General features: G+C 41.3%; 1 protein-coding gene across 1 annotated transcript in view; it reads left to right on the top strand.

Annotated features, from left to right (window-relative positions):
• The first annotated feature begins 11,160 nt into the window (after positions 1–11,160).
• p4ha3 (prolyl 4-hydroxylase, alpha polypeptide III) overlaps positions 11,161–25,222 on the top strand; it is a 79,882-nt gene continuing 65,820 nt past the window's right edge. Inside the window, exons 1-5 of the mRNA XM_073044035.1 lie at positions 11,161–11,642; positions 15,623–15,777; positions 18,185–18,408; positions 23,784–23,933; positions 25,034–25,085. Coding sequence (XP_072900136.1) covers positions 11,458–11,642; positions 15,623–15,777; positions 18,185–18,408; positions 23,784–23,933; positions 25,034–25,085 — 766 coding nt within the window. The 5' untranslated portion in view covers positions 11,161–11,457. The remainder of the gene's footprint in view (positions 11,643–15,622; positions 15,778–18,184; positions 18,409–23,783; positions 23,934–25,033; positions 25,086–25,222) is intronic.

Here is a 25,222-nt window from a genome sequence, read left to right as displayed (position 1 = left end):
AGAATGCTCTCCACAGTACGACTATAGAAGTAAAACTTTTATACTAATACCCTAGAACCCACTGCTTTTATATCCCCTTTAAAACTGCTTCTGTTAAAGTTCAAAGCTCAGAATAAATTTATTATCAAGGTACATATACGTTACCATATACTAGCCTGAGATTCACTTCCCTGTGGCCATTCACAGTAGAACAAAGAAATAAAATAGAATCAATGGGAAACTACAGACAAACAGAAAGCACCAATCAATGTGCAAAAAACAAACTGTAAAAATACAAAAAAATGAAATTCAAAGTTCGAAGTAAAATTTATTATCAGAGTATGTACATGTCACCACATATAAGCCCGAGATTCCTGCGGGCGTACTCAGCAAATCTATAGAACTTTAACTATAAACAGGCTCAATGAGAGAGCAAGAGCATAGAAGACAACAAACTGTGCAAATGCAAATATAAGTAAAATAAATAAATAAATAACAAGATAAAGCCTTTAAAGCGAGATCATCGGTTGTGGGAAAACCAGAAATAGAATGAGTGTAGCTATCCTCTTTAGTTCAAGAGCCAGATGGTTCAAGAGCATGTCAGTCCATGATGCAGCCAGTCAATATGCTCTCCACTACACATCTGTAGAAGTTTGTCAAGGTTTTTGATGACGTGCCAAACCTCCGCAGACTCCTGAGGAAGTAGAGACACTGTCATACCTTCTTTGCAATTATGTTTACAAAGTATGGTGGGTCCAGGACAGGCCCTCTATAGCACCTAGGAATTTAAAGTTACTGACATTCTTCAGCTCTGATCCTCCGATGAATACTGGCTCATGGACCTCTGTTTTCCCTCGCCTGAAGTCTACAGTCAGTTCTTTGGTCTTGTTGACATTGAATGAGAGGATGTTGTTATGACACCACTCAGCCAAATTTTCATCTCCCTCCTGTATTCATCACCACTTTTGATATAGCCCACAATAGTGGAATCATCAGCAAAGTTGAATATGGCATTGGAGCCACACAGTCAGATATGTAAAGTGAGTAGAGCAGGGGGCTAAGCACACAGCCCTGTGGTGCACCTGTGCTGATGGAGATTGTGGAGGAGATGTTTTGCCAGTTTGAACTGACTCGGGTCTGCAAGCGAGGAAATTTAGGATCCAACTGCACAAGGAGGTATTGAGGCCCAGGGCTTGGAGTTTACTGATTAGTTTTGAGGAGATGATAAATGCTGAGGTAATCGAAAAAGAACATCCTGATGTATGCATCTTTGTTATCCAGCTGTTCCAGGGTTGTGTGAAGTGCCAGTGAGATTTCATCTGCCATGACCTGTTGCTCTGTTAGGCAACTTGGAGCCGATCCAAGTCACAACTCAGACAGGAGCTGATATGTTACAACACCAGCCTCTCAAAACATTTCATCACTGTAGGTGTAAGTGCCACTGGGCGATAGTCACTGAGGCAGACTACCAGACTCTTCTTGGGCACCGGTATGATCGAAGCCTGCTTGAAGCAGGTAGGTACCACACTCTGCTGAAGCAAGAGCATTTATAGATAGATAGTAAATAAATAATACTGATATTATGAGTCGTAGAGATCCTAAAGCGACTCTATAGGTTGTGGAATCCGTTCCATGTTGAGGTGAGTTATTCATGAAATCCTGTACCTTGAGTACCTCCTTCCTAGAGGCAGCAGAGAGAAGAGAGCATATAAAATGTTATTATTTCTCCAGATTATTCTTACAGAAACTTCATCTCTGCTCTTTTCCCACAGTATTTTTTAAAAAACCTTTCTCTCCTTTCTTTTCCATTGTGATCAGCTTCTGTAGGTACCTTTGCTGGGGGAATTGCACTTTCACCCCACATTTTCTCTACTGTCCTCATTTTAAAGATTAGCTTTATAAAGATTACTTTCCCGTACATCAAATCAAACAGTGAAATGTGTAATTTGCGTTAATGACCAACACTGAGGATATGCTGGGGGCAGTCTGCAGTGTCAGCACCAATGTAGCATGCCCACAATTCCCTTACCCTAACCCATACGCCTTTTGAGAAACGGGAGGAAACCAGAGCACCTGGAGGAAACCCACACGATCGCAGGGAGAACAAACTCCTTACAGACAAAGACAATTTTGTTCTTAATCTTAACAATAAACCATTGTAAATAATTGTTCAATATTTTAGTTTATGTAATATTGAATACCTCAGTAAATTTGTCATGAATTCACTCTGTTCTGCGCTCTGAACACAGTACACATTTTTAAAAATCTCTTTAGGAATCACCCCCTCCCCTTTTCCCATTAATCCCACTAATAAGGATTTTACAAACACCATGTAGGAATCCTTTCCCCAGTATAATCTCTGTTGCAGACAATGTGGCCTCTGAGGCTGACTGAAGTTGCTCTTGTATGTTAATAGTCAAAGTGAGAAGGAAAGAATTCTCCAAGCACAAAATATGTTTCTTATTCTAATTGCTTCTTTGGCTTGCTGCTCTGATTTCTTCTAATCCTCAATATATGCAATAAACAGTCTCTGCAGAAAGGAGCCAGGAATCTTTCTGTAAGAGTCTTGTTGAAGCCAGCTGCACTTTACAGAGGTTTTTGAGAACAGAACTGAAAATGGGGATAGAATATGAAATGGTGTTCTTAGAGTAAAATACTTTGGCTTGTGGAGAAACAGATCATCTATCTGCAAACCTATGCCATTTGAAAGAAGAAGTTGAAATGAACTTTGGGCAACAGTTGTCATTTTAACATCCAGAAATTTTTTAATGTTTTAATTGATGCAAGATAAAAATATGTTGTATTAGATGGCTGATTGAACAACACAACATCTACACCAGCATTCTGTGTGTGTTTCCTTCTCCATAGATGCTGCCTGAGTTCCTTCAGCACTTTGTGTGAATTGCTTTTGTTTTCCAGTATCAGCAGATTTTTTGTTTGTATTATCTACATCTACCCTTACAGATTGTAGTCCTCATACGCCAACCTAGTAAGAAAACCACCATAATTCTTTTAAGCATAATCGTGAAAGGTCAGCAGAGATCTCATAAAGAAGGTTTTGTCGTACCACATCATGTGTCATATATCCAGGTTTTCAGAAGGTCTTTGATAACGTATCACATAATAGATTAAAAAATGAAATTTCGGTGGATAAATGACAGATCACTTCCTAGCTTTGGGATAAAATACAGAAAAAGAACAATTTCATTCATCATTTAGTCTTTGGAATCAAACATATGATTGCCCACCCTTTCCCACATTCCCAATTCCCTCTTTCACCCTATCTCCTGCCCTGCCCATCACCTCCCACTACTGCCCCCCCTTTCCTTTCTTCCATGGCCATCTGTGCTCTCCTATCAGATTCCCCCTTCTCCAGCCCTTCATCACTTTCATCAAGCAACTTCCCAGTTCTTTACTTCACCACTGCCCCTCCCAGTTTCACCTATCACATACTTCCTTGTGTTTCTTCCTCCCCTCCCCACCTTCTAACTCTGATTTCTCATCTTTTTTTCTCCAGTCCTGAAACGGCGACTGTTTACTCTTTTTCACAGATGCTGCCGGACCTGCTGAGTTCTTCCAGCATTTTGTGAGTGTTCCCTAATATAATTTCAAAGTTTGCTGATGAATTCAAATTGGGGACAAATACAACTAATTACAGTGAATGACATTAATTATTGACAGATAAGGTTTATTTGGGATGGATATGAATGATGCATTTTGTCAATACATTTTATCACTTGGAAAGTCTGAAAGCAATCACTGAAATTTGCCTCACACACAAAGTGCTGCAGGAACTCAGCAGGCCAGGCAGCATCTAGAAGAAGAGTGATGCCATTGTTTCGGCCCGAAACATCGACTGTACTCTTTTCCTAGATGTTGCCTGGCCTGCTGAGCTCCCTCAGCATTTTGTGTTGCTCAGATTTTCAGCAGCTACAGATTTTCTCTTGTTTGTAACTAAAGTTTGCATTACAAGGTAGCAAGTCCATAAGTATAACAAACTAAGCAACAGGGTTTATTTCCCAAAAGATAGAAGGAAAGCATTCCCAACCTAAAACTTGGTTAGATCACACTTGGAGTTTTCTGTACAGTTCTGGATGCCGTATTACAGACAGGAGATTGGAGCAATGGAACAGGATTTGACCGTTAGCTCGGTCAATGCAGATGCAAAGTTCAAGTTATTTATTATCAGAGTGCATACATGTCACCACATACAACCCTGAGATTCCTTTTCTGCGGGCATACTGAGCAATCTTTAGAACAGGAATTGTAAACAGGACCAATGGGCAAACTGTGCAAATGCTAATATAAATAAACAGCAATAAATAATGAGCATGAAATAACAAGATAAAGAGCCCTTAAAATGAGACCATCGGGTTGTGCGAACATCAGGAGCAGAATGAATGTAGTTATCCCCTTTTGCTCAAGAGCCTGATGCAGAGCACATTTACAAGGATGATGTCAGAAGAGAAAGATTAAGTATTAGGAAAGAGTGATCAGACTGGTCATTTGATAGGATGGCTACAGAGAAAATGTTTCCATGTGGAAAAGAGCATGAAAATCATTGTAAAAATATGCAAGAAGCTTATCTCGATGGCATCTGTTCTCATTCCTTTGATTTGCTCTCACTGCAGCTCCACTAATCATGAGCAGGGTAGAGACCGAGTCACACGTACAGCATGGAAACAGAACCTTTGCCCTATCGGGGCCATGCTGACCACCAAAAACTCATTGTCAGGGTGGGCGCTGACAAGTGATTGAACCCAGGTGCGGAGGAACAGCAGACTCCCATTTAGAGACAGAAACAAGAGTTTGTTCGTAGGAATTCTGACAGAACACTAGTGGCTCAACTGAGCGACACTGCGAGATGAATCCTTCTCAAACCACAAGGACCTCGCGATAAGTACTAATTGGGAGTCCGCTTTAAATAATCACAGTATGCGGAAAACCCGTGCCAGTCAGGATTAAACAGAAAGCACGAGGGCTTGATGACTCTAGAGAAGACAGCAATTAGCAAATAGAGGTGCAAGGCCACAGGTATCATGACTCTCATATACACTAATCCTACACTAAGCCCACTTTATTCCTCCCTCAATACCATCTTCTCCCCCCCCCCCCCAAAATTCCATTACTCACATACACACTCGGGGCAATTTACGGTGAACAATTACTCTACCAAACAGCACATCTTTGAGATGAAACCTGAAGAACTTGAAGGAAGCCATTGTCGTGACAGGGAGAACATTGAAAATCTACTGGGCCAGAGCTGAAGATTAAACCTGGGTTTCTGGAGCTGTGGAGTAGCCCAGTAGTGCCCATGCAGTGTTTACTTCCTCAGCACCTTCCACCTGCCTTTAAATTCACTGAATCGCCACCATCATCAGACATTTTCTGCCTTCCCCCTCCATTTCAGCATTGCAAGGAGACCATTCACTTCCCAATGTCCTGCTTCACACTTTCACCTCCAGCAACACCAAATCCCCTAATCATGGCGGCTTCTCATCCAACCACAGGAAATACATCACTTACTGCCTCCCTTCCAGTCCTCCAGAGACCCAGGCAATCTTTCTAATTGAATGAATGGTTCTTCACCTTATTGTAATGTGGTATACCTGTGTTTTACTGCACTAGAGCTTGAGCTCCATGCTCTGAGTATCACCAGTGGCCTGTTCTCATCCAGTCACGTGGATGTCACGGCCAAGAAGGTTCACCAGCACCTCTACTTCTTCAGGAGGCTAAAGAAATTTGGCATGTCCCCATCGACTCTTACCAACTTTTATCAATGCATCATAGAGACCATTCAGTCTGGATGTAAACAGCTTGTATGACAATTGCTCTGTATGTGATCACAAGGAACTACAGAGAGTTGTGAACACAGCTCTGTACATCACAGGAACCAGCCTCCCCTCTATGGAGTTTTGTCTATACTAACACACACACACACACACACACACACACACACACACACACACACACACACACACACACACACACACACACACACACACACACACACACACACACACACACACGATGCTGGAGGAACTCAGCAGGGCAGGCAGCATCTATGGAAAAGAGTAAGCAGTCAATGTTTCAGGCTGAGACCAGGAGAAGGAAAGGAGAAGATGCCAGAATGAAAAGGTGAGGGAGGGACGGAAGGCCAGCTGGAAAGTGATGGGTGAAGCCAGGTAGGAGGGTGGGAAAGGTGAAGGTCTGGAGAGGAAAGAATCTATTAGGAGAGGAGAGTGGACAATGGAGAAAGGGAAGGAGGAGAGACCCAGGGAGAGTATTAGGCAAATGAGAAGAAGTGAAGAGTCAGAGTGTGGAATAGTGGAAAGTGGGAGCAGGGCAGAACTTGTTCACTGGAAGGAGAAATCAATGTTCATGCCATCAAGTTGGAGGTACCCAAGGTGTTGCTCCTCCACTCTGGAGGAACTGGAATTAAAATGTTTCTCACTGCCTCAGGTTCAGGAAAAACTACTACACCTCAGTCATCAGGGTCTTGAACCAGAGGGGATAGCTTCACTCACCCCAACAATGTATCGACTCATTCATTTCATCTCATGTTGTTGATCAATCTTGCTTATTTATGTACTTATTGCTTTATTTATTTATCTAACTATCTACCTATTTGTTATCTATCTATCTATTTATTTATTTAACTATCTATCTATCTATTTATTAATTTATTAATTAATTCTTCTTTCCTTTTGTATTTGCACAGTTTGCTGTCTTTTGTACACTAGCTGTCTGGCCTGTTGGTGTGGTCTTTCATTGATTCTATTATGCTTATTATGTCCACAGGAAAATGAATTTCAGGGTTGTATCTGATGACATATATATACTTCGATAATAAATTTACCTTGAACTTTAAAACAGCCAGCATATTAAAAAAAAACCCCACCACCCCGATCATTCTCCCCTCGTTGGGCAGAAAGTGGAAAAGCCTGAAAGCACAGACACCGGGCTCAATGACGGTTTCTATTGCACTGTCATCAAACTCTCGAATGGACCTTCTGTACGATAAGATGGACTCTCGGGCTCACAATCAACCTCATTGTGATGTTTGCACTTTATCATTTACCAGCTCTGCAAATTTTTGGTAGCTTTTATATTTTATTCTGCATTGTTACTGTTTTTCCTTACAATGGACTGTGTAATGATTTAATCTGTATAAACAGTATGCAAGACTGTATCTTAGTACGCGTGACAATAATAAATCAATATCAATCCCAATTTGGTGCTCACAATGCGGTCTCCTCTACAATGGAGAAGCAAAAAGTTTGCAGAACGCCTCCTGAACTTCTATTTACCTGTCACGTTAAATCGCTATCCCACTCTCAGTCTGACAATTTCACTTTTGACCTCCTGACCTGTTCCAATGAAGCCCAGTGTAAGTGCAAGAAGGACCGTTTCATTAATCAACCAGGATCATTAAAGTCATCAGAATTCAACAGCAAATTCAACATTACAGATTAGCAACCTTTTCCATTTATATCAGAACTGCCAGTTAAGATGAAGGGTTATCAACATATAATAATAACTCCTTTGATCTTTATTGATCTAATTTCTTGCTCCTTTGTCTTTTGCCCTCATTCATCAGAAAGATCAGCGGGAGCGGGCAATCATTCCCTGTCACCCAGCAGGACTACAGATTGTGTTGTTCAGCCACAACACGACTCCAATCTATTCCTTTGCTTGCACCACTTTTCTCCTTTTCTAATTTCTAATGCCCTCAATTTTTGATGAAAAGTCATCAACCTGAAACGTTGCCTCTGTTTTTCTTTCTCTACGGATGCTGCCTGATTGACTGAGCATTTCTGGTACTCCCATCCATCCCACGATCTCTTTGACATCCTGCTGTTAGGCAGAAGGTACAGCAGGATAAGAATGAGGACTGTTAAGCTGGGTAACAGCTTCTTTCCCCCAGGCTGTGAGACTTCCTAACACCCTGCTACCACTCATTACACATCACTTAAGACAGCACCAGTAGCATTATACCATTTATATTTAATTATATGTCATCCATAGACTTTATGTCAATTTGTACATCTACAGACTTAAAAAAATACCTGTCAATATTATGTGCTTTACCTGATATATGTACTGTGTTTCGCACCTTGGTCCAAGAAGAACGTTGTTTCATTTAGCTGTGTACGTTTGTATGGCTGAATGACAGTAAATTTCAATTTGAATTTGAAATAATCCTAGATTACAACAATGAACAAAATAGCTTCACTCTTAGTTGTTCTGATTTAAAGTTGCATCTTCAGTTACTAGAATCTCTTTGCCAAATTGTCAAATGGAGCTTAAATGCGAGGTCATCCACTTTGGAAAGAAAAATGGAAGATCTGATTACTACTTGAATGGTAAAAGATTGCCTCAAGCTGCTGTGTAGAAGGACTTGGGTGTGCTCGTGCACGAATCACAAAAGGCTGGTTTGCAGGTGCAGCAGGGGATCAAGAAGGCAAATGGAATGTTGGCCTTCATTACTAGCTGGATTGAATTTAAGAGCAGTGAAGGTTATGCGGCAACTGTACAGGGTCCTGGTGAGGCCACAGCTGTGCAGTTCTGGTCTCCTTACTTGAGGAAGAATATACTGGCTTTGGAGGCAGTGCAGAGGAGGTTCACCAGGTTAATTCCGGAGATAAGAGGGTTAGACTATGAGGAGAGATTGAGTTACCTGGGATTGTACTCAGAATTCAGAAGGATGAGAGGAGATCTTATAGAAGCACATAAATTTATGAAAGGGATAGATAAGTTAGAAAGTTGTTTCCACTGGTAGCTGAGACTAGAACTAAGGGACATAGCCTCAAGATTTGGGTGAGTAAATTTAGGACGGAGATGAGGAGGAACTGTTTTTCCCAGAGAGTGGTGAATCTATGGAATTCTCTGCCCAATGAAGCAGTGGAGGCTACCTCAGTAAATATACTGTATTTAAGGGAAGGTTGGATAGACGTTTGCATAATAGGGGAATTAAGAGTTATGGGGAAAAGCCAGGTAGGTGGTGATGAGTCCATGGCCAGATCAGCCATGATCTCATTGAATGGCGGAGCAGGCTCAACAGGCCAGATGGCCTATCCTGATCATATTATGTTAAACAAATATTGCGGTATTTTAAACATCTGAGCTTAAGTATTAATTTGCAATGTCATGAGGCAAAGCATGAAGTCTAATTAAGTTAAGATTGAAGATGACTAAGAATATTCTTCAAACTTACAGTTTGTATAGGTCAGAGAAAGTTCTAAAGCAGCGTTATACTTGGAAAAAACATGCCTGGAACCTGAATTAGTAAATATGTGGTCATGAGGGATTACAAAAGAGTTAGGAGATAAAGGACAGTGAGGGAGTTAAAGGTCTTACTGTTGGAGGATGGACAATTGTGGTAGCGCTAGAGATTGCTTCTGTGCAAGCCAGAGATCAAGGATCGTTCAGCCTGAGAAAGGAAGAACAGAAAACCAGGGAAGAGCAAAAGCATAGCAGCGTAACACTTCACAGCGCTAATAACGCCGGTTCAATTCCCACCACTGTCTGGATTGTAGGTTCTCCCAGTGACAGGGTGGGTTTCCCCAGGTGCGTCTGTTCCCTCCGACCTCCCTAAGCGGTGTGGGTTAGTCGGTTCATTAGTCACACGGGTGTAACTGGGTGGCGTGAGGTCGCTGGGTCAGAAGGGCTTGTTACAGTGCCGTGTCTCTAAAAGAAAAGCAATGGATCGAGGCAGAGACTCCGAGAAAAGCAGAAAGGAAGAGTGAGTCATGGAGACCATGACAGGATGACCGATGCAGCGAGACAAGTATGAAAAGAAATTGCAGTCAGCAAGGCAAATCAGCAGGAAAAGAGCGAGCCTCTGAAATTTCAAAGAACAGACTGAAATGGATGGAACTCATTTAAGAAATCTGTTGTGCTTTTAATCTGCAGTTGTTTCCATAGAGGTTTGCTGTAATCATGAACAAGTCTCTTCAATTCAGACTACATTGAATCTGCAGTTGGCAGAATCTTATAAACAATTGTTTTGAAATGTTGGAAAGTTTTGAAGAAACTTGACATTGGATCTCAAGAACTTTCCCAGTTACTTCCCCCAAGCTGTCAGGCAGATCAACATCTCTACCCGTTAATCCATCCCACCACACTACTTTATCAATCCTGTCAGTCACCTCATTTGCAGATATTCTAGTATCTAACATCAATGTATGTACAATGTATATAAGCCAATCTTTTGTATTTATATATATTGTGTTTTTGTGTTGCATCCGATCCAGAGTAACAATCATTTTGTTCTTCTTTACATTTGTGACAACAATCTTGAATCTTGAAGGACAATCTTGTTGCTACTGGTATCTGTCGATCGGGAGGAACCAATCTCAACGCAATGAAATCAGCAGAGAGCGTTGGGAAGAAATTACACTGGCTGACAAACTTGTCTTTAATGAACTTAAACTTGTAGGCGAAAAATCTTGTCAAGAGAAAACAAATCACAAGCCACAATAGGAATCCTGTTTCCATGAAGCCGTCGGTGTCATTGTTTTCTGATCAAATCCAAGACACTGGTCAAGCGAGATTAGACGAAAGTGCCCCTCAACATGGGCTATTTACCGCTATCTCCACGGGTCACCGCAACCCGTCACGAAACCATAATCTCAAAGCTGGTAAACACGAGGAAGTCTACAGATGCTGGAAATCCAAAGCCACGCACCCACAAAACGCTGGAGGAACTCGGCAGGTCAGAAAAGAGCAAACAGTCGATGTTTCTGACCGAGACCCTTCATCAGGGCTGGGTTCCCGCTGCAGTCCCAGCCTCTCTGGGCGATGTTTGTTACTCATTTCTGTTTAGAAACTGCAGATGCTGGAAATCTGAAATAAAAACAGAAAATCCTGGAAACTCTCAACGGGTCTGGTAGATATTGAAACCGTTAACGCTTCGGCGTTTGCCATTGTATCGTCAGATAACCTGCAATTCCCCCCCCCCCCCCCACACCCCGACAGAAGCAATGCCATCCTATCGTGCCAAGAAGCACACCCTCGCCACAGTTGGGTGCTGTGGGGAGAGACTGAGATGCCACGCACCGCAGGTCACCCCTACCCTAAACCGAGTGCGGCGCCTCCGAACCGCTCCCGATCTCATTCACCAATCTGTGGATACGGTGCATCATTCGCTGGGTCGCTTGACGTCAATGGGATTGATTCCCATTGAAAATCCCGGCCAAGATCCAGTCAGTCAGGATCCGTGAGATAGCGCTCCTGGGTGTGTGGACCCAGCCGCTTTGCTCTGCACAGCTCCACGCCAGCCTCACGATCCCTGGCATCGCAGTATGGGCAGATGAATCCTAACGCCGGCCGAGGCGGATCGCATCTCAACGATCTGATCTGGAAATGTGACCCCTCTTTTAAAATACCGAGGGAATTAATCATCGTCGGCCCGAAGGAGCAGTTGGAACACTATTCCTACGTGTGGATTGGCGGTCGGGGAGGAAAGTTTATAAAATGCTATTGTTGCAGCCCTCACTGTTCCTGTGCTTGGTGAGCGGCTCCTTAATGACCCTATCTCGCGGTGACCTGTACACCTCCATTGTCAACATCCAGGGAGAAATCGGCGTGGAAAAGAAACTTCTGCAAAACTTACAGGTTTACATTGAAAATGAGATCTATAGAATGGACGACCTAAAGCGGTAAGATTGTATTTCGCTCCGAGTCAAACCTTTGCTATTTTCTTTATAAAATCCGTGTATTTGAAAGAAATGAGAACAATTTTTAGCAGTCTGATTGACACCGTCATAGAATGCCGGATTATTCTTTCACGGAGTGAACGAGGTTTTGTTCAGTTAGTTTAGCCTTACGACTTCGATCCTCGCCTGTCGTTGAATTTATCAATTTGGATTAGAAGGTATCTGGTTTCAATCAGCTCATTTTTACTTTCACTACCCTAAAATCAATTGTAAATCGACAAGGATCGGGTATTCTTTTGAAAAGATAATGTTGCAGCCTGTTGAGAGGTTGGAGCTGAGTGTCGCCGCAATTTTATCGCAGTCTCTCTCACTGATTTAATCCGTTGTAGAGCGTCATATTGGCTGCCCCGTTCAGGACATTGGAGAAAAGTTACACTGCCTCATTTCACAGAGCTGGACTGCCGGATCAGATAGCAGGCTTAGTCAAGTTTCCGTGACCCTCGTCAGTGCTGCTTCCGATTTATTTAGATTTCAAACGTCAACGTTAGTTTATTATCAAAGATTGTATGTGTCACCACTATACTTACCCCGAGACTCGTTTTCTTGTAGGCATTCACAGTAGTACAGAGAAATACAACAGAATCAGTGAAAATCTTTGATGCATGATTTGGCGAATTCCTTTTCATTCGTTTAAACTTAATATGTCCCCATCACAAGAAACCAATTAAGAGCAGCAACATTAAATGAAGGTAATTTAGGTTACATTTAAAGAAAATTATTAAAAGTAATTTTAAGGCACCTTTGAGAAAACATTCACTTTTCATCCAGAGACCTGTCACCCTTTACACCAGAATTATTTTTTAGCGGTGATATTCTTCAGTATGTGTCAATGGGCAAAAATATCCCTATTTAAATTAACTTAAAATATGCTTATTTAATGGCAAATATTTCAACACTTTAAGATAATGGGGGGAAATCAGACCGTTTAGCCTCATTCTTTCAAGGAAGGTTGGAAACCCATTCAAGATCTCACCACGTGTGCAGTAGTTAAAGCTGGCATGAAGCCTGAGGGTATGTAACCTGCCCCTGATTCAGCGTGAAGTTCTGGAATGTGGACGAATGTTGCTGACTGGCGCATTCCAGGCTGTAGGAGTACGTACCGGGGTCTGCACGGAAACCGCCACAAGGGCTGAGTGGGGGAAGACCACGGCTTTAGGTTCTTCTGCTACAGCGTAGGGAGGGGCTGAATTGGGCAAGGAAGCCCGCCAATGATGATGGTACTGTACCACCCCAGGGGGCACATGCGTGGCAACAGCGTCATTGGTTTTAAGGAATGTAATAGGATATTACTTAGCACATTGACTATGAATGTAAGAACTAAAGGGAATTTATTCTTATTTTTTTATTATGACTAAAGTTTATTTTGATGCTAAGAAAAATTCTAGGTGTGTGGCAAGAAGTGATGCATCAGCATTTGACCAGCATTTCCTACTTCCCTCCTGCAGTGCAGCCATGCACAGAATTCTGAAGCTTGCTGACATCGCTGCCCAGCCAGCTGCACAACTGCTGCAGCATTGATCACTATCCGCACAGCATCACTGGCCCACCGCTAAGCATTCCCATCTATTGACGCATTCAAGCCGGGGCACACATTCTTTCAGTATTCCAGAGGTCCACCATTTGTGTGGCTGTAAGGGTTTGGCTGGATCCATGCTGTGCTTGACCTCTTTAGAGCCAATAACCATTGAGTCCAGATCAGCTGGTCCAATGGGCTGATGTCATATGAAACCATTGCGGATGACATCAGTGAGCAAATAGGGTCACTGCTTGAATGTCCTCTAACTGTGTCATAAAGTTGATGGTGTTGTGGATATTGTAGAAGGTTCTCATAAAATTACAATAGGCCATTGATGGAATGCAGAACTGGACCGAGAAGTGGCAGATGGAGTTCAATGCAGGAAAGTGTGAACTGATTCACTTTGGAAGGCTGAACTTGATGGCATAGTACAAAGGTAATGGCAGTATTCTTGGTGAACCGGGATCTTGGGGTCCAAGTCAATAGGTCCCTCAAAGGTGCCGTGAAGGTTGATAATAGATAATAGACAATAGGTGCAGGAGTAGGCCATTCAGCCCTTCAAGCCAGCACCGCCATTCACTGTGATCATGGCTGATCATCCACAATCAGTACCCCATTCCTGCCTCTCCCCATATCCCTTGACTCTGCTATCTTTAACAGCTCTATCTAATTCTTTCTTGAAAGCATCCAGAGAATTGGCCTCCACTGCCTTCTGAGGCAAAGCATTCCACAGATCCACAACTCTCTGGGTGAAAAAGTTTTTCCTCAACTCCATTCTGAATGGCCTACCCCTTATTCTTAAACTGTGGCCTCTAGTTCTGGACTCACCCATCAGCGGGAACATGCTTCCTGCCTCCAGTGTGTCCAATCCCTTAATAATCTTATAGGTTTCAATCAGATCCCCTCTCATCCTTCTAAATTCCAGTGTATACAAGCCCAGTCACTCCAATCTTTCAACATATGACAGTCCTGCCATTCCGGGAATTAACCTTGTGAACCTACGCTTCACTCCCTCAATAGCAAGAATGTCCTTCCTCAAATTTGGAGACCAAAACTGCACACAATACTCCAGGTGTGGTCTCACCAGGGTCCTGTACAGTTGGTGGCCAAGAATGTGTATGGTCTGTTTGCCTTTGTTAGTTAGGAGATTGAGTTCAAGAGTCATGGGGTAATGTTACAGCTCCATAATGCTCTTGTGAGACCACAACTGGAGTATTGTATTCTGCTCTGGTCACTTCCTTATAGGAATGATATGGAAGCTTTAGAGAGGGTGCAGTGGATGGTGCTTGGATTAGAGAACATATCTTATGAAAAAAAGTTGAGCAAGCTAGGACTTTTCTTTTTAGAGTGAAGGAGGAGGAGAGAAGACTTGATAAAGGTGTATAAAATTGGTACGAGGCATAGATAGAATGGACAGTAGAGCCCTTTTCCCAGAATGGCAATGGCTAATATGAAAGGATACACTTTTAAGGTGATTGGAGTAAAGTATTGGGGGGGGGGGATCAAGGGTGTCAGAAGTAGGTGTTTTACACAGAGAGTGTAAGTTCATGGAATGCACTTCAGTAAGACAGATATATTAGGAACATTTGAGAAACTCTTAGATAGGCACCTGGCTGTGTTGAGGAAAGGGTTAGATTGATCATGGAGTAGGTTAAAAGGACCTGTACTTTGCTGTAGTGTTCTACGTTTTATGTTCTAATATCAGAGGAGTTATTCCCAATATCATACGGGTGATGAACAGAAACTGTTAACTAGAGTGCAGAATTCCTGATGAGCAGTTCATCAGCTTTGCACAACAGCTGATGCTGTAATTTCACTGTTCTGTAAACCTCCTGTGGGTTTTCACCAGACACAACAGTACTCACAGTAATTTGCCCCACAGATGTACACATGCATCAGGAATGCTCATTTGTAGCCTTAACTTCATCTCAGTGAACAAAATACAGGAACGAATTTCCCAACAATAATTACAACTCCAGGATATATTTTCCTTTATAACATATATGGAAGGCATTCAACTCTACATTTCTGCTGCCAGCACCAACTTCGAGGAACTTACTATTATTTTGTTCTCCAACTAGTTTAAGTCCTCAATTAGTTGAAGTTCCAACAAGGATGAAGACAAAGCCATACTCTTAGTCCATATTTTAAGTCTACCATATAATTTTTGTAATGGGGAGGCCAATCATTTAGTAACTGCTGTTACATATTTTGCAATTTTTTCCCACTTTCTCCCCATCCCTGTTTTATTTCCCAAGGACAACAATATTACCATGTTGTTACATGTGGCAGAGTGACTTTGTCCATAACTACTGTTCAGATTGTCAAGAGATACCATTTATGTTTCCTTTCATTAAAAGGGTTGCACCCTGTTGTCATAGATCTTGTTAATTCCATTGAATTTCAGATTTTATGAAAAAGTAAAAACACTGCATAAAAATGTATACCAGGAATCGGTGACAGCGATATCAAACCCCCTGTTTGCCTACACCCTTATAAAGAGGTTGCGGGTGGACTGGCAAAATATTGTGTACAGCAATGAAGCCATTGAAAATACTCAAGGTGGGTGCTTACATCTTGTACTTTCTAACAATGCGATTATAATTATATTGATCTTTAAATTGAATATGGCACCACAGAACGCTATTCCAATTGTAAAAAGTAATTTTCTGTGTCTGACCATTGCTGTTGAACGACAATTGTTGGACTGAAGCCAGGTTTTTGCAGAGAACTTGCTTCGTCCTTTGTTTTGAGACTCTGGTTTTGATAGTTCTGGATTTCATGTTCCATTAAAGTGATAGTAGCTGTGGTTTTTTTAATTTTATTTTATTAATTTTTTTATTGAGTTTTCAAATGATTACAGAAAGAAAGAAAAAAAAAATTATCGACCCTTCCCCCTCCCCTTAACCCCTCCCCCCTAACATATCCCTATAGAAGAAAGAAAAAAAAGAGAAGAAAGAATGCCTGGATATCAGAAGATCCCCACATGCTCCATGGAGTTCATAATAGCTTTAGTATATATATTTATTTCTTTCCCCAAATAACCAGTAATTTTATCTTCGGAGCACCTATATATTTAGTCCTATCTTTTGTAAATAAGGGCGCCAAATTTTCAGAAATGTTTCATATTTATCTCTTAAATTGTAAGTAATTTTTTCAAGTGGAATACAGCTAAAGATTTTGTTCTTCCAACGATCTATACTTAAGTATGAATCCGATTTCCAAATAACTGCAATAGCCTTTTTTGTTATTTCCAATTAAGGGCTTATTTAAGAGATAAACTGGGTCAAACAATGTTATTGCTGAAACCTAATGAAATAGAAACTTTAATTCCAAAAGGAAAAATTAAAAAAATTATTTCTTCTATGTATAGTTTGATTCAAAAACAGGCAATTAAACAAGGAATTCATAAGTCAAGACAAAAATGGGAAACTGACTTGAATATTAAAATTGAAGAAACAAGTTGGTCAAGACTATGTCTTGACAGTATGACAAATACAACAAATGTCTGGTTAAGATTAGTGCAATATAATTTTTTACATCAATTATATATTACACAACAAAAAATAAATAAATTAAACCCAAATTTATCTGATCAATGCTTCCGATGTAATCAAGAAATTGGTACTTTTTTAATTCTACTTGGTCTTGTTTTAAAATTCAACCTTTTTGGACAAATTTAAGAGTTTTACTGGAACAAATTATTGGAACACAACTTCCACATAACCCAATATTATTTTTACTAGGCGATATTGAAGGGATAAAACTGAAACCTAAATTGAATAAATATCAGAAAGAATTCATAAAAAAGTAGTAGCTATGGTTGTTGGTATGGAAACAGATTGTTTGCTTATCTGTCCATCCTCAGAATCAGAATCCGGTTTACTATCACAATTTGTTTAGTGTTTTGCAGCCACAGTACAGTGCAATGCATATAAAATCTGTAAATTACAATAAAAATAATGTATGTACTACCTGGAACTGCCACTGTCTGTAAACTCCAGAGACTGTTGTGTGTGAAAGTCCCAAGAGATCAGCAGTTCTGAGAGACTCAAACCATCTGGACTGGCACCAACAATCATTCCACAGCCAAAGTCTCTTAGATCACATTTCTTCCCCATTCTGATGTTTGGTCTCCACAGCAACTGGATCTCCTGACTGTGTCTGCATTTTTCTATGCACTGAGTTGCTGCCTCATGATTGGCTGATCAGATATTTGCATTATCAAGCAGGTGTACAGGTGCTTGATAATGTGGCCACTGTGTGTATTCTGTTTAATTTTCATCTGAATTTTTCCCTTCTTTGAAAGGTGTGGGTAAGTGTTGGATTAAAGTCCAAAGGGCGACTCTCCTCTAGTGATTTTTCACATTCAATGTGTGTGGCTCAGCAGTCTTCTAATAACCTTATCAATGTTCACGGGAATTGGACCATGATTCTTGCAAGGATTGATAGGGCTGCCAAAAGTTTGAAAGGCAAGTTTGAGAAAGTAACACTAGAGTTTCACCTGTAGAATTTTATTCCAACATTTGTCAGCAGGAAGGAGGCTATTTGGTCACAAATTCCTAGTGTATCCTGAGACAGCACATACTGTAGTAGAAAGACCTGGGGAAGATCAAATAACATTCACAAATAGTTGAGGAGAAACAGTTGTAAAAATCCCTTTTCCTAAAAAATATATTAAATGTAATGAATTATGTATTGTTCTTCACTAGATAGGTCAGAATGCTATATCCTTGATGATTTTTAGACAAATTGTGATTAAAATCTTCCACATTTCTTTCAATACTTGTGAGTTTGTACACCCAGCCCAAATCTTTGGCTTCACAATCTAAAATTGCTCTATGTTTTACATAGAAATAAACACTGGATATTTTAACCAGCTGCAGAAGATGACGACCATAACATGTAAGCCTGTGGAAAATGATCTGTAGTAAGGTCAACTGACACTGATTCCAACCACTGTATCTAGCACTCAAGGCTGCTTTTGAGAAAGTCGAGGAGCATCTCCCAAAACATGAGGACCTCAAGGGAGCTGCCAAGGGTTTGATGAGGCTGCAGGATGTGTATGCCCTAAGCACAAAGGGTTTGATCAAAGGGGAGTTCCTACAGATAGCTGGAAGAGAGGTTTCCAGTATCTACAGGCCAGATCTATCCAGCAGCCTTTCAGCAGATGACTGTTTTCAAATTGGAAAGGTATGTAAACAATAATGTAAAAATATCAGTGATAGAGCTTTATTTTGTTTTGAAATAATGGGACTGGTATTAAATATATTCAGAAGGCCATAGTGCATACTTGGAATAAGATTCTCTTATATGTAAGTTTTTTGTTACTAACGTTAGGTTGAATGTGTACTGCCTTTGCTGAAGAGTATTTAAACATTTATCTATTCTGCATTCATTAACTGCAGACTCGTTCCTAATTTTCAACTACTATTCAAAGTACTATTCAAGGTTGCCTTTTTTTAATTGTTCTTCAATACACAAGTGTAAAGGAGAACGAAATAATTGCTACTCCAGACCCCAAACTCAGCGTTAAAAAACGCAATAAGCGTAAAGATCAGAATAAATATCAACATAAAAGCAATCCAATAAAACACAATAATCCAGTAGCTGTAAAGCGGAAGGATGAAGGTTGCTGATGAGCTGTGGAGAGGAGTGTCTGATGTGGATGTAGTGCTGGTAGGATGGTAGGAGGTAGGTGGTAGTGGGTGAAGGGGGTGATCCAGTTTGATGGCTTGGGGGAAGTAATTGCTGTTGAGTCTAGTGGTCTTGGCATGGATGCTCCGTCGCCTATTCCCTGATAGGAATGGGACCATAAGCCAGGTGGGTGTGATCCTTTATGATATTGGCTGCCTTTTTCCAGTACCTCTCTGTATCAATGTCCCTGATGGTGACCGGTGCCGGTGATGCATTGGGCAGTTTTAACAGCCTGTTCTAGAGCCCTCTTGTCCACCACACAGAGATGCAGCATGTTCAGATGCTCTCAACTGCATTTGTAGAAGGCCATGAGAACTGATGTGCACAGTCCAGCTCTTTTCAGCCATCTTAGAAAGTTGAGGTGGTGGTGAGCATTTGATTGAGATCATCTTGTAGACAATGATGCTTCTTCCAGAGGGCTGTGGTGAAGTTTTGTGTCAACAGTTGGATTGGGGAGCAGCACTTGGATAAGTGGTTACTGAAAACAGTTTCGATTTATTTTAGTTGTAGGGAGAGATGTGCCCCTCTCACTTCTCTGCTCGTATCAATGGAAATAGATTCTTATCTTGGAGAGACTATTGCATGAGGAGAGATTAGGTCAATTGGGACTGCTTTCTCTAGTGCCAGGTAGAATGAAATGTAATTTATTTGAAACTTACGCAGTTCTGACAAGTCTTGTTAGATTCGATACAGGGAGGATGTTCTTCCAGGCAGGAACACCTAGAATGAGGAGCCATGGTTTCAGGTTATAGTGAAAGAGGCTTTGGACTGAGATGAAGAGATAGTTCTTCACACAAAGGACTGGAGAGATGAATATAACTATGAAGGATATAGATAAATTTCTGGGTGCAAAGGACAACAAAGGGGAAAGAACAAGAAGGTGATATTAGATTAGATGATTGGAAGTGAAATATGGAGCAGGATCAAAAAGGCATAGTGGGTCAATTCCTATTCATATTTTCTGTGTTTCCATAAATCATTTCTATGTGAGCCAACTAATCCCTGCACTCCCACTTACTGAGATGAAAATATATTCTCCAGTTTTTGATCTAGGGAGAACCGGGCATGAACTAATCTTATGCAACAGCACAACATAAGATAGATAGATAGATAGATACTTTATTCATCCCCATGGGGAAATTCAACTTTTTTTTCCAATGCCCCATACACTTGTTGTAGCAAAACTAATTACATACAATACTTAACTCAGTAAAAAATATGATATGCATCTAAATCACTATCTCAAAAAGCATTAATAATAGCTTTTAAAAAGTTCTTAAGAAAACAGGGAAGGAGTAGGCCACCTGGTCTGTCAAACCTCCTCCACCATTCAATAAGACATAGCCTCTTCTTTAAATCAATATTGCCTAGGATGATTTTTGAGAATTCATTCTGAAGTCTGGATGGATCAGCCAGAAGGAATTTTGTGACTATATCCTGAAGTCAGGTAGTACATGTTGTCTCCAAGAAATGAGAGAGCTCCCATCATATTATTACATTTAAAAGTCTAGTATGTACATATGCTCAATCCTACAAACTCCCTCTCTCTTTCTCTCTCACTCTCTCTCTCTCTCTCACTCACTCTCTCTCTCTCTCTCTCTCTCTCTCTCTCTCTCTCTCTCTCTCTCTCTCTCTCTCTCTCTCTCTCTCTCTCTCTCCACTTTTAGTAATTAATAACATAAGAAATGGAAGCAGGAGTAGCCATACTCCACCATTCAATAAGATCAGTACTGATCTGGCTGTGGACTCAGCTCCATCTACCTGCCTTTCTCCATAACCCTTAGATCCCCTACTATGCAATTTTTTTGTGTCTTAAATATATCTAATGAGTTAGCCACTTCTGTTTCCCTGGGCACAGAATACCACAGATTCAATACTCTCTGGGGAGAGCAAATCCTCCCCATCTCTGACCTAGATCTATGCTCCTGGATCTCGAGGCTATGTCCTGTAATTTCAATCTAATCTACCAGTTCAAACAAATTCCCTGCCTCTATCTTATCCTTTTCATAATTTTAGATACTAGATAGAAACATAGAAAATATACGCACAATACAGGCCCTTCGGCCCACAAAGCTGTGCCAAACATGTTCCTATCTTAGAAGTACCTAGGCTTTACCTATAGCCCTCTATTTTTCTATGCTCCATGTAGCCATCCAGGAGTCTCTTAAAAGACCCTATCGATTCCGCCTCCACCACCGCCGCCAGCAGCCCATTACACGCACTCACCACTCTCTGCGTAAAAAAACTTACCCCTGACATCTCTGTACCTACTTCCAAGCACCTTAAAACTGTGCTCTCTCATGCCAGCCATTTCAGCCCTGGGGAAAAGCCTCCAACTATCCACACAATCAATGCCTCTCATTATCGTATACACCTCTATCAGGTCACCTCTCATCCTCTGTCGCTCCAAGGAGAAAAGGCCGAGTTCACTCAACCTATTCTCATGAGGCATGCTCCCCAATCCAGGCAACATCCTTGTAAATCTCCTCTGCACCCTTTCTATGGTTTCCATATCCTTCCTGTAGTGAGGTGACCGGAACTGAGCACTGTACTTCAAGTGGGGTCTGACCAGGGTCCTATATAGCTGTAACATTGCCTCTCGGCTCTTAAACTCAATCCCACGGTTGATGAAGGCCAATGCACTGTATGCCTTCTTAACTACAGAGTCAACCCGCATAGCAGCTTTGAGTGTCCTATGGACTCAGACCCCAAAATAATCTTCTTGGCCAGGGAATGGTGCGTGATGTACTGGCAACCTGTAGTAATACACGTCGTTCTTTCCCGCCAACAGACCCGACCTTCGAGTCACTTCCTCCTGCATCCAGCTGGAGGGCAATGCCGAGCACTCGAAGCACTTCATTTCCATCTCCGGGGTGCCGGTGGCTTGAGTGCGGACGGAAAAGTCCCCACCCTCCACCTTCGCCCCCCCAGTTCCCCTTCAGGAGAAACGGACGACGGATCCCGCTCTGTCTGTGCGCCTACCGCCATCGCCGCCTCCTCCTCCCGCCACATATAGATCTTATTTCTATAAGATCTCCTCTCATTCTTCTGAATTCCAGTGAGCATAGTCCCAGGCAATCTCTCCTCATGGGCTCATCAACCTGGTGAACCACCTCTGCAACACCTCCAAAGCTAGTATATCCTTACTGAAGTAAGGAGACCAGAAACGTACACAGTACTCCAGGTACGGCCTCACAAGTACCTTGTACAGTTGCTGTTAAATTCAATCCCTCTATCAATGAAGGCCAACGTACCATTTGCCTCTTGATAACCTGCTGCACTTGCAAACCAACCTTTTGTGATTCATGCACAAGCACTCCCAAATCCCTCTGCACAACAGCTGCAATCTTTCACCATTTGAATAATAATCTGTTCTTCTATTTTTCCTTCCAAAATGGATGACCTCACATTTACCAGCATTATACTCCATCTGCTAGATCCTTGCCCACTCACTTAACCTGTCTATATCCCTCTGCGGACTCTCCGCATCCCCTGCACAGTCTCTGCACACTCAGTTTAGTGTCACGTGAATTATTATTTTGAAATTACTTGAAATAGGCCCAATTTTCCATTGAAATTTAGCTTCTGGCTCAGTTCTAAACATTTTACCCTAACATCAAATAATAATTTATTTCATTGGTACTAAATTTAATCATGAATTTACTTGAAGTGTGAAAACAGGTGATGTAAGATGGTAATAAATGAGTCCATCAATAAACTGAATCAGGAACGTCATGCTAATCATTGCAAGCATCTGGATGACTTGTCCGATACTTGACCTACTCCATGGTCACCTACCCCATGAATAGCAGCAGTCATTTGAAAGCTGGAGTGGTGCAAAATATCGTGCATGTTTTAGGATATGCAGGAATTCAAAACTGATCATTGTTGGAATGCATGTTAAGTATGCACTTATTGGCCCTGTAAATTCATATTAATGTAAAGATATGTACTTTGCTGATGAGATTAAATGGTTATTGGGATAAGATCCTTGCCTCTGCACACAATACCATGTGCTGTATAATTTTATAAGGAACTATCTGCTATCATATTAGGAGAACATTTCCCTTGTATAGAGAATGTAATAACCTTCCATGATTTTATATAGAAGTATTTATGTGTAATTTACCTATAAACTCAGCAGGCATTTAGACATCACTTTAAAAATAAAAGAGTAAAGGAAATTGCAGAGGCATGAGAGAGGAGTTGGCCAGAATTGATTGGAAAATAACACTGCCAGGGATGACAGCAGAGCAGCAATGGCTGGAATTTCTGGAAGCAATTCGGAAGACACAGGATATATACATCCTAAAGAGGAAGAAGTATTTTAAAGGCAAGATGACACAACCATGGCTAACAGGAGAAGTCATAGCCAACATAAAAGCCAAAGAAAGGGCATATAATAGAGCAAAAATTAGTGGGAAGTGAGAGGATTGGGAAGCTTTTAAATACCAATAGAAGGCAACTAAAAAGTCATTAAGTTGGTAAAGATGGAATATGAAAGTAAGCTAACTAATAATATTAAAGAGGATTCCAAACGTTTCTTTAGATACATAAAGTGTAAAAGAGAGGTGAAAGTCTCCAGTTTCAGGAACAGTTGTGGATCGTGAACCAGGGTGGATAACTTCACTCACCTCAACATTGAACTGATTCCATAACCCCTGGTCTCACTTTCTAGAACTTTGTAGTTTGTCTTGTGCACATTGGTTGGTTGTCAGTCTTTGAGTGTAGTTTTTCCACTGATGTTCTCGTATTTCTTTGTTTAACTGTGAATGCCTGCAAGAAAATAAATATATATGATGAAATATATAAATATGTACTTTGATAACAAATTGACTTTTGAACTTTGAACTTTTGAACTTTCATCCCAGGTTGCCTATGATTCAGAAGACTATTATCACTCGGTTATTTGGCTAGAGGAAGCAGTCGATCTTTTCCGACAAAGTATCGGAGTCTGGAATACTGAAGATGAAGGAAGTCTTGAGGATGCCCTGGATCACCTGGCTTTTTCTCATTACATGGTGAGAAGTGTTTGTCAGGCAGCACATCTGCTAAAACTGGAAAAATGCAGAAAGTGTCAGGCCAAGGCTGACTTGCTAGCATATAAGGCATCCCACCAAAAATAATATCCTCATGACTTGATTAATTTGATTAAGGGGAAACTACCCCACATTTGTGAAATTAGTGAAAGAAAGGATGGCTTAGTGATACATTGAGAGAGGAAAAGCAGGGAAAGCATTGGCCATCAGTTGACGTGGAGAATGCATGGACTTTTTGAGTATTGCTGAGGATGCATTCATGCAGGCAAGTACAACTAGTGAGGGATGCGTAGGGCGGTTTTACACAGGGGAATAGGCACTTCAAATGGGTAAGTTTTTCTCTCCTCTTCTGCATTTCCAAAAGGGCTGGCTCTGTGTATGAGAAGGAGAAATGCTAAAATCCTGAAATAGGAGTCGAACACAACTCAGCCGCGGATCCAGCTACTTTCACATCATTGAAGAAGTGTTTGAAATGCGATGGCCAAGGAGGCTACTGGCCAATTGCCGGGAAATGGGATTAATACAGATGAAAAGGAACACACACAAAATACTGGAGGAACCCAGCAAGTCAGGCAACATCTATGGAAATGAATAAACAGTCAATGTTTTGGGCCGAGACCTTTCTTCAGGACTGAAAAGGAAGGGGGAGCACACCAGAATAAAAAGGTGGGGGGGGGGGGTCGCTGGAAGGTGATAGGTGAAGCCAAGTGTGTTGGAAAGATAAAGAGCTGGAGAAGGAGGAATCTAAGAGGAGAGGAGAGTGGACCATGGGAGAAAAAGGAGATGGAGGGGACCCAGGGACAAGTGATAGACAGGTGACAAGGTTGGAGGCCTCTTATCTCTTGATTACTGGAAGGAGAAATCAATATTCATACCATCAGGTTGGAAGCTACACAGATGGAATACAATATGTTGCTTCTGACCCCGTGGGTGGCCTCACCTTGGCACAAGAGGACAATATCAATAGGTCTTTGACAGCTAGCATAGGCCCAATGGGCTGAATGGTCTATTCTCATGCTGTGGGACTCTATACCTATGTGAATGTAAAGTAACGTACTCAATGCTTGTGTATTGTTTTTCAGATGGGAAATGTTGGTCATGCCGTGAATCTATCTAAAGAACTGCTACAACTTGGTACGTGCAGCTAAAATCTTTTTACCTCTAACTCTCCAAAGCCACAGTTTCCTTTGTGGCAATCACCAAGTTCAATCCAACGCACTTTTTGACAGATTCACCTCTTGTCTTCTTTGTCTATAGTCATTCTTAAACAT

This window comes from Hemitrygon akajei, chromosome 4 (assembly GCF_048418815.1).
Source record: "Hemitrygon akajei chromosome 4, sHemAka1.3, whole genome shotgun sequence".
Taxonomy (NCBI): domain Eukaryota; kingdom Metazoa; phylum Chordata; class Chondrichthyes; order Myliobatiformes; family Dasyatidae; genus Hemitrygon; species Hemitrygon akajei.
This window is presented reverse-complemented; position numbering and strand designations above follow the sequence as displayed.